At 31.7% G+C, this 14,880-nt stretch overlaps 1 protein-coding gene across 4 annotated transcripts in view; it reads left to right on the forward strand.

Annotated features, from left to right (window-relative positions):
- The window catches only part of LOC106478874 (plexin-A2-like), a 231,546-nt gene extending 217,154 nt beyond the window's left edge, over positions 1-14,392 (forward strand). For all 4 annotated transcript variants that reach the window (XM_022382550.1, XM_013939446.2, XM_013939449.2 and 1 more), the window contains 17 exons: positions 202-451; positions 1,019-1,161; positions 1,471-1,601; positions 2,637-2,696; positions 3,070-3,147; positions 3,950-4,016; positions 4,386-4,532; positions 4,877-5,066; positions 5,849-5,952; positions 6,386-6,482; positions 7,031-7,128; positions 7,717-7,806; positions 8,279-8,448; positions 10,504-10,716; positions 11,015-11,090; positions 11,644-11,718; positions 12,385-14,392. In XM_022382550.1, the coding sequence (XP_022238258.1) occupies positions 202-451; positions 1,019-1,161; positions 1,471-1,601; positions 2,637-2,696; positions 3,070-3,147; positions 3,950-4,016; positions 4,386-4,532; positions 4,877-5,066; positions 5,849-5,952; positions 6,386-6,482; positions 7,031-7,128; positions 7,717-7,806; positions 8,279-8,448; positions 10,504-10,716; positions 11,015-11,090; positions 11,644-11,718; positions 12,385-12,486 (2,091 nt within the window). In that variant the 3' untranslated portion in view covers positions 12,487-14,392. The remainder of the gene's footprint in view (positions 1-201; positions 452-1,018; positions 1,162-1,470; positions 1,602-2,636; positions 2,697-3,069; positions 3,148-3,949; positions 4,017-4,385; positions 4,533-4,876; positions 5,067-5,848; positions 5,953-6,385; positions 6,483-7,030; positions 7,129-7,716; positions 7,807-8,278; positions 8,449-10,503; positions 10,717-11,014; positions 11,091-11,643; positions 11,719-12,384) is intronic.
- The last annotated feature ends 488 nt before the right edge of the window (positions 14,393-14,880 follow it).

Here is a 14,880-nt window from a genome sequence, read left to right on the forward strand (position 1 = left end):
CCAAACTTATTGACATAAATTCATGAAATAGTAGATCAATAACATTTTGAATGCATGTCAACAATCAAGATGACATGGTCTTTTACCTGTGACCTGTCTCAAAAGGGTTAATACTAATAAATGTGTATTTGTTACAAGAAGATTGTAAAAACAAAAATCAGTTTTCTGGCAGTAATTTGAAACCTTTCTGTTTCTCTGCAGGTTGAAGTTGGAGATAACTTGCAGTACTCCATAGGATGGTTGAGTTATGAAGCACCTTCAGCTCAAGATAGCTCCATCTCCCAGAAACTGATTATTGGTGCCTTTGTAGGCGGGGTAGCCTTTCTGTTGGTGGTCATTATAGCAGTTATCCTTTACAGGCGCAAGTCTATGGAGAGCAGCCGTGTTCTTAAAAACATGCAAGAACAGATGGATGTGTTAGAGTTGAGGGTTGCTAGTGAGTGTAAAGAAGGTCAGTAATCATGGTGTTTGTTAAATAAAAGAAAGCCTAGTTCTTCTTTTTTGTTAGTATTGTAAAACCTTGAAGTTGTTTCAGTGGAGCTTTATGCAGAGTAGACATAGTAGGTTTGAGAACTTTAATGGACTACAACTACCTATTAAATATAAGCAAAACAAACGAGAGAGTTGATGTTTCAACTTTAGGCCTCAGTAAAGGAACTTGAAGGTGCCTTGTAAATCTATATGTGAATCATTAGCAAATGTAAGAATACTTTTGTTCCTACACCTTTAGGAGATCTGGGTGATCTAAGTGTATAGTGTGCTGTAAAAAATGGGATGATCATTAAATATACAACTAGTCTGTTTTTTAAATATCTAAAGTCAAAGGGATTATGATTGTATAAAATGTATAATAATACTATTTCATAGGAAGCATATATAATTTCATTAGACTTATACAAGATTCAAGTTAATTTTCTTATAGTTATGGATATAGAAAGCCAGTTTACTATTCACAAGCACTATTTAATTAGGAAAAGCCGACTTCAGAGAGTGAATGTTGCGATATTTATTTTTGTAGCTTTTGCTGAACTGCAAACTGAAATGACTGATTTAACAAGTGACATGACAGCAGGAGGAATTCCCTTTCTTGACTACTGTACTTACTCAATGAAAGTTCTGTTCCCTAACTCAGAGGACCATCCAGTTCTCAAAGAAATGATTGTAAGTTATTTCAATATAAATGTAGTGTTAAGTCCCCTTGTGTTTGTTTGCAAACTTGGTATTTGTAAGATAAATATATTTTGATTGATAATTTGTTGTTGTTTTTTTCCAAGGTCAGCAAAATTATTTCCTTCTACTACAGTGATTTTTTTACTGTTAAAAATTGGCTCGCACATCTTTTATTTTTCTTGTTCAATGACAATGATATATATAAGTGTCAAAAATGTGTTATTCTTCAACATATATTGTGTATGGATGTGACTTCATCGGGTCATTAGAAAATTAATTTCATGCTTTTTGTTTGAATAGGTTGATTCTGTAAAGAAATCGAACATTGAAAAAGGTCTCCGTCAGTTTGGTCAGTTGGTAATGAACAAAACATTCCTACTACTATTCATCCGAACTTTGGAATCAAATCGTTATTTCTCTATGAAAGACAGGTATTACTGTTTACCCATGCTAGTTTTGTATCTAACTTAAACATTCGTCTAGCTACTGATATTAATTGTACATTTTTTTTATTCTCATTGAAATTAGGACAACTGATTTGTTGTCCTTTGTTCAACTGCAAAAAAGATTTTATTTCTCACAATAGAGCCTGGCATTGCCTAGTGGTTAGGGTGCTTCAATGACAATCTGCAGGTAAGGGGATTGAAACCTGGTGCTGAACATTCTTGACCTATTAGTTGTTGGTGTTGCTATATGTGATTGATAATCCCACTTCTTGTTCATACAAAAATACCCCAAGAAGTGGTGGTGAGTGTTGTTGATCAGTTACCTTCGCTGTGGTTGGTATTTCAAAATTAGATGTGGCAGCAAATAGTCTTGTTGCTGTGTGACATTTTTTTTTCTTAAACTTGAATGCAAACTGCTGATGATTGGTAATTATTTACGACTTTAGTATGTTAAAAGCTCTGTTACTTTAGTAGAATAATGTAGTTACAGAAGCTTTGATTTTTTTTTAAACATTAATATAGTGAATATTTTCAGTATAATTTGGTAAACATAACTGACATTTTGTGATCTTAATGATTACACATATGGTGTTTATATTGTGAAACATAAAATAACAATGAAACAATTCCTTGTGTTTTGTAACTCTTATTTTACTGTACTACACTGATTACGTTTTGTATAAAATGAGGTTTACCTCTCAGATTACTGACTTGTTTTTTATACTAATAGTGGTGTCCACATGTTGCAACAAAATTGAGTAATTTTATGTTTGTGTTTGTTACTCAGAATAAAAAAACTTAATAAACAAGAGTGTGAAATTGCACATTTAAAGTACATAGAAAACCCCAACAGTAGTTACTAGGATTAATTTATATAGTGATATTTTGTGTGCAACTCAAATTTGAAAAACAATGAGGTTTACATAATCCCTCTAAAAAATTCTAGGCTTTAAAAAAGGTTGATTTTCCTTCATTATATCTGTTCTGATTTTTGAGGAAATTTGTTTGTTTTTTATTTAGAGTGAATGTGGCCTCTCTGATCATGGTAACACTCCAGGGAAAAATGGAATATAGTACAGAGTAAGTCCTTTTGTTATTAGTTTCTAATGATATACAGGTGGTTTGCTACATTTAAGAGTAAATAGCTGAAATTTCTAAGTCTCAAAGCATATTTATTTTTAACTGAAACTTAACAATTTTAAAATAAAACAGTTTCACTTGTGATGAAAGCAACATACTTCTAGATGGTCTCTAGTCATATCAGAAATGTAACTATAGCATATACTAAGGATCAGAAATATGTACAGTGTTATTCAGGCTTTTTAGATGTAATTATATGTTTTGAACCTAAGTTTGACTATTTGTCAACCTAGGAATTGGAACTGTTTTACAAGAGTTGTTGTTGAGAAAATGATAAAGGCTCCTCACTTAACAAACCTTCTTTGTGTTTCAGCATATTGAAAACCTTATTAGCAGATTTAATTGAAAAATGCATTGAAGGGAAGAGTCATCCAAAATTACTATTAAGAAGGTGAGAAAAGTAAACTTTGTAAATTAGCTCGTAATGGTCTTTATCCCCCTTTACTGAAAAGGTTTGGGGAGATGTTGAGTTGATGTCTGCCTGTCAATCTCTAAATATAAGTCTACTTTCCACACAGTAACTAGAGTTTTAAACAGCAGATTTTAGTTAAACTTCACAGATTGCTTCCCTTAGGGATAGGGAAGAAACATATTAACTTTGGGGTTAAAAGGTCCAAGTCACCAGGAAATGGAAATTTGATTTCTGTGCAAAATAAAACATTACAAAATATACTCTGTATTTATGAAAACACTAAAACAACAACAGGAAATGGAAATTTGATTTCTGTGCAAAATGAAACATTACAAAATATACTCTGTATTTATGAAAACACTAAAACAACAACAAAAAGGTTAATGGTTAGGAGAATTGCCCATTATACTGATAGCTGTTTTTAGTAATCGTATTACTTTTATGCAAAACAAAATGGATGAGTATGTATTTTTTTTATGAAAATATTTAAGCCATAATAGACAACCAAAATGAAGGTTAGTTACTGACTTAATCAAGATTTAAACTTGATGCTTTTTAGCCATAGAGGTTGGACCATCTCTTAAAAATCATTGCTTTGTTAAAAATATTAGCTGTACGTTTTTTTTTGTATCGGCACGTATCCTTCAAAATTTAATTCAAGGAAGAAATGATTATTTGAATAAAATACTTTAAAAAAATTATGAAATCATTAAAAATTTGCTATGATGTTTATCTTGCGACATGATTAAACATCAGGTCATTTTTTGTTTGTTTTTTGTAGAACTGAATCTGTAGCCGAGAAGATGCTGTCCTCCTGGTTTACTTTTCTTCTTTATAAATTCCTTAAGGTCAGATTTGCTCCTTTTAACTACTAGTTTTCTTTACAAGAGTTCTGTGTTTTAAACTGTTTAGTTTTTTTAGATATCAATAACCTGGTTATTGAAATCTCTGTGTGCAAAGAAATGTACTGTACAACTTTTTTTTTCATTGTGACAGTTGCCCATACTTAACTTTATTGTTTGTTTTTTACATCACTGCTGTTAAAGTTTTGTGCACTTAATAAGGTAATTTTTTTTTGTAATGACATTATCTTGTAAGTAGTTTTCTTTTTTCTTGACATGTTCTGTCAATCTAAATATTTTATTAACTTTTTTTTTTTCGTAATTGTAAATGACATTTTTTCCAAATGAAATCTCTTTACCTTAATTGGTTTGCAGGAGTGTGCAGGTGAGCCACTGTTTGTTCTGTACAGAGCTATTAAACAACAAGTGGATAAGGGGCCTGTTGATGCTATAACTAGCGAAGCCCGTTACTCTCTCTCGGAAGAAAAATTGATCCGACAGTCTGTGGAATACAAGGGCATGGTAAAAAAAAAATTCTCCTTATTTTAATATTGTATAATGTGTAGCATCTGGTTGGCTAAAGACATTATTAGGTGGCTTAAAGTGGTTATTTTTAAACAGATAAAAGGTATGTTTGAAATGATTTTTCATATGTTTTGTGAAAACAAATCAAGAAGCTGAAAAATGTTCTTGAACAAATTAAGCAAAATATTTGTCAATTGTTGCTTGAGATAATGGCTGTAAAAACTAAAATAATTGTGTAATGTTTTTTTTTATTGTGTGTTAGAGAAACTTGCCACTCATCAACTTCAATTTAAATGTATAAAATAACTTAATTCCATATTTAAGAATTGTATTCTTTTCAGTCTGTATTAGTGTCAATGTCATCACAGACGGGATATGTCACAGGGCTAGAACCACCAGGGGAAAACACTGAGACACCAGTGAGAGTTTTAGACTGTGATACCATCTCCCAAGTGAAGGAGAAGGCTTTAGATGCTATCTATAGAAACACTCCATTTTCTCAAAGACCAATGAAAGAAAATTTAGATTTAGGTATGACTGAAACATTTGTTTTCATGGTAGTGCTTAGTTGGTATGTAAGTTAAAAGAAGCTAATAATAAAGTTTTCTGTTCATGTTTCTTTATTTTCATTGCTTTCTCCATTCAGAAAAAATTCCATTATATTTGACTATGTAATTATTATTTTACATTTTGTTGGCATTTGTATTTCATAGTCAAGTTTTTATTGTACTAACAATTTGTAGGAAGAGTTAACAGAAAACATCGAAACGTGTTTGTCCATTCCGTGGCAGTTAACAAAACTGCTTTACCAACAATTTTAAGCATATTGGAAAAGACGAAGAGGTATCATTAAGGCTTGGCTTCAAATGTCTAATTAATAGTTTCCTTTATTCCGTAAGTTCTTTCATTCTCTATTGTGTAACATGACACCTTGTGATAAAGACTTCAGCATACTGTGCTGATTTGAGAAGAACTTTCTGGACAAAGTAAACTTTATTAGTTAGACATTTGAATCCAAGCCTTAATGATGCCTCTTTGTCTTTTCCAATCGTTTTAACCGACTTTGTATGATGCTAAGACTAGAAATAAAATTGTACAGAAAAATGTGCATACTTGAATTCAGTTGCAGAAGCTAATGCTCTACTTGTAATAATTTTCATGTAAGTCAAGATATCAGTTTATTTTAATATTGTGATGGTTCAGGCTGCAATTGTTTCATGAACTTTCATTGGATTTATTTCTCATTATTTTTCTTAAATAGAATAAAGACATTATTTCATACATTTAGAAACACTGTTTTCTTGTTGCTTTAGAATGGAGAGCTGGCACGCATGGTAGACTAACTTTATCTGATGAAGATTCAACTTCAAGGCTTGAAGGGGAATGGAGGCGCTTGAACACACTTAGTCATTACAAGGTTTGTTATTCATGCTATTAATTTTCGTTATAAGAATGATCTCAATCTTATTATTTTAACATAACTATAGCACATTTAGAAAAGCATTTTCTGTACTTTAATTATTTTTAAGAATACGTTAACGTGTGGTGATGCAGGAAATGTGTGGTTTGAAGTATGGAAGAAAGATTGCTTTTATTTCAGTGTCCAGTTGTCTTTTTTTATATACACAACATTTCCTTATCAAATTGGCCTTTTTTATAAAATCTTGGGTTTTGTTGGTATAGATAACTTGTTATAAATTTTCATAAAAAGGAAGTAGAAAACACAGCTGCTTAACACACCTAATGAATCATTTTTCTTTTTTGATGTATGTATTATAATAGTTGGAAAATTTCCTACATAAACTTGAATTTTTTTCACGTCTTCATTTGTTTGTGTTTTTCATTTCCAGGTTCCAGATGAGGCTTTCTTAACGTTAGTCCCTAGGCAGTCATCAATGTATAACATTTCAATCATGTCAGATAAAAATGAAAAGTCACACAAATATGGTAGGTTGGCTATTTAGTAAACATTTTTTGAAATACATAATTGTATAGTTGTGGAGTATTAAGTTGGGTAATGAAATAATATGACTATTTTATTAGCACATGTTATAAAATATCATAGAAAAGCTGCACTTTTGAGTGTTAGTTTCAGTTCAGATAATAAATTTTTGTTTGAAAGAAGAAATTGTAATTTATATTTCAGATATGCTAAATTGAAAGTTTTTTAACTTTCACTGCCATGGGCACACATGTGGGACACACTATACAACCTTTGTTTTAATCTTAAAGCGTGATATTAACCACGTGTAAGTTTGGAAGAAGAGTACTTTCTTCCAAAAATTTCCAAAGTTCACCAATTTCAGAGAAGTAATGAAGTATTTATTTATTTATTTAATGTGTATCTTTAAATAAATCTGGTGTTGGAAGAGTTGTCTGTGTAGCAGTGAAAGTGTTATAGTATTAATTGAGTTTTTAAATAATATACTTTATTTTTCTTCAAAGAAATTAAACATATCCTGGTCACAATTATGTTGAACTTTTTCCCTGAACAGAAACTCTAAACTTTCCACTGAAAACAAGCCCTCCTCTAAGTCGAGCTACTTCACCCCTGAACCATGATCCTGAGGCCAACTTTAGACCTTGGCATCTGGTAGGAAATGTAACCCACACTTGAATAAGAAATGCATTGTAGTTAGTTTGTTTTTTAACCTTTTTGTCCTCTTAAAGCATTTGTCTAGCCAATGCATTTTTTCTAATATTATTAAAAATGATGAATAGACAAAAAAAAATATATTGTTTTTGATATTTTAAAATGATCTAGTTTTAATTAATTAAAATTCAACTTTTGTGAAATTAATTGCTTCGTTCTTTTTTTGGTTGGGTGGAAGTATTTATGGAATAGCAACATAGAAAATTATAGATTTTTGTGGTATTCTTGCACAAAAATAATATACCACTAACAAGATAATGTTTTCTCTATAAAATTTAGTTAAAAGTTAATGCATTTCATACCTACCAGACTTTGTCATTCACATATATGAAAAAGATCACTCATGCATGTATATTTTTTCTAACTTAAAGTTAAGTTATTTTAGGTTTTTTACTTAATAATTTCATTACTTTATCTGATGCTCTGTTTAATATTTTGAGTATTAAAAGGATTGTAGCTAAAGCTTTTTATAGAAATACAGGAGTTACAAAAGAAAATATAATACATCAATAAAAATCAATTTCTCAGGTAAAGCATCATGATGCTGAACCTAAAGAAGGGGAAAGAGGAAATAAGATGGTATCTGAAATCTACCTCACAAGACTTCTAGCGACTAAGGTTAGTCCTTTGTTTAGCTTGCAAGACTTTGCTACAACTTTCCATCACTTGCATGCCAAGTTATTGCTCATCAGTGTTGCCCACAAAGTTCTAATTAACAGAAATTTTCATTACAGAAGAAAAGAACACTGTTTTTGTATATTTCGATCATATTCTTTCACTATTGATTTTGAGAGTATTTTGTTAAGCAGGGGCATCCTAGATATATGATATTAGTGGCAAAAATTAAGTGATTTTTTTAGATCAGTGGTGAAAATCAAAATGTAATCATCAAGTGACACGTAACTCAACTAATCTTCAAAATTTGATGATGAAAAAAGCTTTAAAAAATAGGTATAAAGTACTATATATTCAGTCATAACTTGAACCATTTTGTAGATGTATTCTTTTACACTTTAATATGATAGCTGATTATCATTTTTCAAAAGACTTTTTTCTTAGTCTAAAGAGTTTTTTGTTTGTTTTTTAACAGGGCACGCTACAGAAATTTGTGGATGACCTCTTTGAAACAATTTTTAGTACAGCTCACAGGGGGAGTGCACTACCTTTGGCTATCAAATATATGTTTGATTTTCTGGATGACCAAGCTGTCCAGCATGAGATTACAGACAAAGAAGTTGTTCATACGTGGAAGTCAAACAGGTGGAAGTTTATGATATTTACACTTGAAGTTGATGTGTTTGTCATGTGTATTCAGTGTTTAGTTATTATACTTTGCCAAAGTAGGTTTTTTTCCTCTTATTGGAAAAGAATGATGAGAGTAAAAGAGTTAAAATAATATGAATAGACATAGAACTAAAAATTTAAATAAGTTGTTTAATATTAAAAACAGTGTAAAACTCAAAATTCCTGATCATGGTTCAGAGTAATAGGACAGGACATTGGGTATCCCATGGTGCAGTGCTGCTTAAAATTTCAAAATGTCGGCAGCCAGTCACTTGAAGTGAAGACCTACAAAGGAGAGACCTTCAAAGAGGAATAGTTAGTGGATGCAGCATTGGTGTTATGAGTGTCTGAATAATTTCAATCCATCTACTCATACTCAAACTGTGTGTTGATGAAATGAAAAACCGCTGAATGTGGTAGATTGAAATACTTCCTGACCACCCAAACTTAATCTTTTTTTGGATTATGCATTTTAAATGTGAATCAAAAACTGCCCGTCCAAGTCATCTTGTTTTAATGTTTCTTAAACAACTGCACACAAATCTAAGATAACACTTTCAATGAAAAACAAATCCCACTGAACATAAAAACACATTATCAAGTCACAATAGAACTTGCTCTGATGTTTATAATTAGTACCCATATACTGTAAACGAAGCACGTATCAGCATGCGCTATAATTTTATATAAAAGACTGTCAAAGTTACTACTCCATCTAGAATTGCTTTAATTGTGCAAGAATCAAAAACTAATACATAAAACACAATCAGTGAGTTCTTGGCAAAAAATAGTCTTTGAAAATCATTTGTTTAGGTTTATGTAAATCCTCAAAAGTGACCCAGTAATGTTTAGTTTTTATAGTCAACTGGTACCTTATTGTTTTGAGGCTCATATGGTACCTTTGTTGTTATTGTTTTTATTTAACTTGTTTTTCTTGATCACTTTTCCAATATAGCTAATTGATTTGAGAGGATATAACTAACCCTAATTTTCAGTCAGTGGAAACATTTTAAGTCTGTCCTTTGATTTAAAATAAAAAAGTACTCTCACTCAAAACATGTAATTTAAAGAAACTGGTACAAAATAAGCCTAACTGTACTTCCAAACTTGACAATGTAATAACCTGACGTAGGTTTAGAAACCATTAGAAGAAAGGTTTTCCATGGGTAATACAGAAGTGGTGATGGAGTTTTCCATATAAGCAACCTTCTAACAAACTGCCTTAGACATCTGCATAAGTGGCTAATGACTGACTCAGTCATTTTTTTAAGGAACAGTAAATACATTTTGAAAATTATTTATGTATCATTTCTTATGGGAGTTATTATGAATATAAAAAAATATATATCGATTTGTTATTTCCAAACATTAGCACCTTTGAATAAGTATTGTATAGTTATTTGCAGCTAGTAAGATTCCATGATTGACTCTGTATAACAGGCAATGGCTCTCTAAAATCTTTTTTATACCAGTGGGAAAAATGACTATATCAAGTTGCTATAGACAAGTTGCAGCTATAAGCCACTCATCATAGCCCTTTTTTTTGAGAGTTGATCCAGCAGTAATAGTGAAGGAATTCATGAATTCCTTGTATTGGAACAATCTAGACATTGTTGCTCTGTTTGCACTGGTGGGGTATTTATACAACTGAATTACTCTTGGACATTAAGGAATAAAATCAATAGCTCTCTGCACTTGGGACTACTTATCAAGAGGAGTGGAAGTTGGTTTCACCAGATTTGTACCAATAGTTAGTAGAAGTGTTAATAAAAATGTCCAGACTGTGATTAAGATGAACTGTTCCAGTATTTTTGGTAATAGTGTTTGTATGTATGTAATTTTTGTTATATGTTTACCTTTGTTTGAAAGTGTCCAGTTTGTTATTTTAAGAATTCAGCTAGCGAATATTATAGCATAATAATAAAAAGAGGGTTTTATTTGACTATATTTTATATCCTTTATACATTTGGCTATTATATCTCAAAATATATATATATATTTTTTTATAATAAAGTTTTTGTTTTTTCATAGCCTACCCTTACGATTTTGGGTGAATCTCATTAAAAACCCGAACTTTGTATTTGATATCAATAAATCCAACATTGTTGACTCTTGCCTATCGGTGGTGGCACAAACATTTATGGATGCTTGCTCTACCTCCGATCATCGATTAGGGAAGGATTCACCTAGTAGTAAGCTGTTGTATGCGAAAGACATTCCAGTCTACAAAGATTGGGTTGAAAGGTAATTTGATTTTCTCTGTTTTTGGTGTTAAAATAGAAGTAATGAAAAAAAGAAATAATTACAAACAAATGTTACTTTTCCCAGAAACTCGGAAGAGGTGTTTTACTGAAAGAGAAAAAAGTACAAACTAACTGATAATACTAATGTCTTTTATTTTATTTGAAATATAAAAATAACCTTTCACTTTAGAAAGTTAAAAACAAATATATTCTGAAAGAATCAATAGCTTTGAGAAGTAACATACTAAATGAGAAATTCATTATTGGGAAACTGAACTCCAATTTCTTGGTTCTTTTAGATATTATCAAGATATTAAAGATATGCCAGCCATAAGTGACCAGGATATGAATGCTATGTTAGCAGAAGAATCAAGGGTAATTGTTTATTATCTATAATGCTACACTGATGGTTCAGTGGCTTTATCAACACATTTTACGGAGGTTCTAACGAGTCCTAGAAAGTTATGGAATTCTGGAATTATTTTACAGGCTTTGAAAATCATAATTCGAAAATGGAAAATTTAATGCCTAAATTATTTGTAACAATTTATTTTCAAGCCTCAAGATTAATACAAAAACGAGTCTTATGTTTACAATATGTTGATCACATTCAATTTACATACTAGGCATAAGTAAAATCATAAATAATATTCAATGTTAAAATTTGTACACAATTAAAAACATTTTATTTAGACCTATCTATGGCCTTCAAAAAGTTGATGACTCTACATGTTTTGACGTTGCAACGTGATATGTTAGCATTGTTACATGGTTTGTTAATATAGCCTTGTTTTATATCAAGAGCTGATTTTGTACTTTCAGCATTTCGTATTTATAAGACAGCATTCACATTCAAAGCTTTGAGTACTCTTTTTTTTTAATCTTCTAAAGTGATCTTGTTTACTGATGATATTTTATCTATTTCCAGCAACATGCCCACGAGTTTAACACAAATGTTGCTCTTCATCTTCTGTATAGTTATGCTGTGAAATATAATGACCAGGTAAGAGTGTAAAACTGATTAATGGAGTGCCTGATTTAGTAATAATTTAATGTTTACCCAACAAACGTTTTGTCCATAAATCTTACTGGCAGTGTTCAGTAAATGAAATTTGGCTTTATTAAATAATTCTTTAAAGCAAATTTATTGTACATAGCTTCAATTAAAAGTTAATCACTTGAAGACAATGAGCAATATATTTTATTTTTTTCTGAAGTATTTTTGTTTTTAATAACATTGGCCAGCAAAATATTTTACCTCTTTGAACAGTACTTACAAGACATTTAATTTTGTTCCAATATTAATTTAAAAATACTCTTATGGTATTGTCACCAAAAAACATTTTTTATGACTTAAAAAATCACTTGTACTGATTTGTTAACAAACTTGTGGCAAACTCTTGAAGTTTTGAATTTTGACCACTCGATGTCACAAGTATCTTTGATAATCTTAAGTGTGTGTTATGAACAAGAATAAAAATTTTAAAATACTACTGTTAATTTATATAAATGAGACAAGTACATTAGGTATTGGCACCAGTGACTAAAAAAAAATATACTTTTTCCTTTACAGTTTTTGTTGCAAGTCATCAAACATTTATTTAGTAAGCAGGGTTTATTTCTTCTCACTTTATAAAAACGATTGTTGTTTTTTTCTTTTACGTTGCAGTTGATGATGGCATTAGAAGAGGATGAATTTTCTCAGAAGAATCGGCTATCATCAAAACTGGAACAAGTACATGCTATCATGACAGGAGAGTCCGAAGCTTGACCTTTACCTAATGGTCATTAAACATAACATCAGACAGTTTTAGTGAATAAGAGTGTCACAACAAACTGTGATCATCTTAGTTCTTCTGTGCCATGTTCCATTTCTGTTTTAACTAAAGCTGGCTTAAGTCTTGAAGGTGTCAAGAATGTTGTTAATTGATATTGCTGAAACCTTGAAGATATAGAGCATGTTGTTAGTATACATACTATTCTAAAAAAAAAAAGATAATGTCAGTCAGCACTTTAAAGACTTGTTAAAACTTTTACAATTAATCACAAAGACTGATGAATGGGAAAAGCTGTTAAAAACTGTGGTGCTCTTCACTGTAAAAGCTTAACCCATAAGATATTTCCCTGGCTCAATGCCCCCAGAGCTTTTCCTTCTTTTTCTGAACCCCCACATGGGTTGCACAAAGGACGTGTGTGTGTTTAGCTTGTGCCTGTTGCGTTTGGATCATAGAAACCTACCAGTCAGTTTCAGTGCCTTTGTGATTGGTCACACCCTGCCCACCCTATCTGCTGTTGATTGCTTTCAGCCCAAGTGGACTACAGTTTCAATACAGCCACTATCATCAGTCGTCTTCCAGAGATGCTCGCTTTGTCTTCTTCCTTATGTCTTGGTAAAGTTTTTAGTGACACAGAAATACTGACTGATGGCTCTGCACAGTTCAGGAGCACAATGAATACTTGGGACAAAAGTTCAGCCATATCACAACACCTCCACAGTATGTATCTGTAATGATATTGGATCTAACATGTATGTCCTGTAGTTGTTGAGTTTCTCAAATAATGAATTTGTGAAGAAAGTAATGTACATTCTGTTGTGTGTGTATATCCGATTTTGTTTATGTAAAATAGAATGACATTGGCCATGAGTGGCTAGTGTGCAGTGGAATGAACTTTTTTTAATTTCCATCTACTGTGATAAGTGTTGTACAAACAAGTTCTTGGCCACAGGAGCAGTAATAAATATTGTAGCTTTTGTGAATCACAAAATCATGTATTGAAAAATAATTATCAGTTGCCTTTATGAACTACGGACGTGGTAAAAATTGATATTAAAGTTAATGAAATTTGTTTCTGCTTATCAACACAGTTCATTTGTCATCATTTAAGAAAGGTTTTCTGTGTGCCTTTGTCGTTGATCTTCACTGTCAGCATACTACTAATAACTTTCCACCATAACAGTATCGGTAGATACACTGATTCTTATTAGCAGGATTGTACTTAAAATTGTGGATATTGTCTGTAACTGCACCAACAAGTTGTCCTGTTTCTTGGTGTATTGGGAAGTGACACGGCGCTGTGGAAACTGTGGTTGTCATGAAGACATGGAGGTTGCTGCTGGGAAGCCTCACATGCTTTAAATTGCTAAAAAAGGAAAAAAAAACTGAATTTTCATTAAGTGTAGATGTATCATGCAGGGAATGTGGTGTCAACTCTCCTGAAAAGTTCCCCTTTAGTCAGACTTGCTTCCAAGTGGAAAATAAGGCCAGAAACTAAAACTTAGTGTGTTTTATTTTTATTTTTAATGAACTGTATGAATGTTTGTTTTTTATTATAAAGTATGACTTGTGTATCAGAATTAGCTGCAATGTGTGTGTTCAGAAAAATAAATTAAGAGAGAGAGAGAGAAAAGAAGGAAAGATTAATCAAGAACATTGGATATTTCTGAACCTTAACCAATTTCCACATACTGAAGCAGGCTTTAGCTTCAGGGGATTTTTTTGTGACCCTTCCCCCCCTCCCCTTTACTGGTGAGGTACATCTGTTTTTGTACGACTTTAAAAACTGTAAAATATTTATAAAATATTTTTATTATGGTAATGGACTAGACAATTCACTACCCTGCTCAAATAATTTCCTGCATTAAAATGGTGTCTGTAAAAATAAAAAGCTGAAGCATGTATTTGTCTAAGTGTCTTTTGTGGCATCCATAACTTTTGTTTTCTTCATGAATTAAGACAAACCAATCACGGTGGTTAGGGCACTCGACTCGCAATCTGCGAGTCATGGGTTCGATTTCCCATCCCACCAAACATGCTTGCCCTTTCAGCCGTGAAAGCATTATAATGTGACGGTCAATCCCACTATTCGTTGGTGAAAGAGTAGCCCAAGAGTTGGAAGTGGGTGGTTATGACTAGCTGCCTTCCCTCTAGTCTTACACTGCTAAATTAGGGACGGCTAGCACAGATAGCCCTCGTGTAGCTTTGCACAAAATTCAAAATAAACAAACAAATCAGTCACGGTTTAAGGAAAAATCTGTGAACACATGAAGCTCATGCAACTTCTAATAACATGAACTCTGAAAAATCATCACTAAATATTTGTAACCATAAAATGACATCTTTCATATGGCATATCTTAACTCACACTATGAATTGTAAAAACTTTT

Source organism: Limulus polyphemus, unplaced genomic scaffold (genome assembly GCF_000517525.1).
Source record: "Limulus polyphemus unplaced genomic scaffold, Limulus_polyphemus-2.1.2 Scaffold257, whole genome shotgun sequence".
NCBI lineage: Eukaryota > Metazoa > Arthropoda > Merostomata > Xiphosura > Limulidae > Limulus > Limulus polyphemus.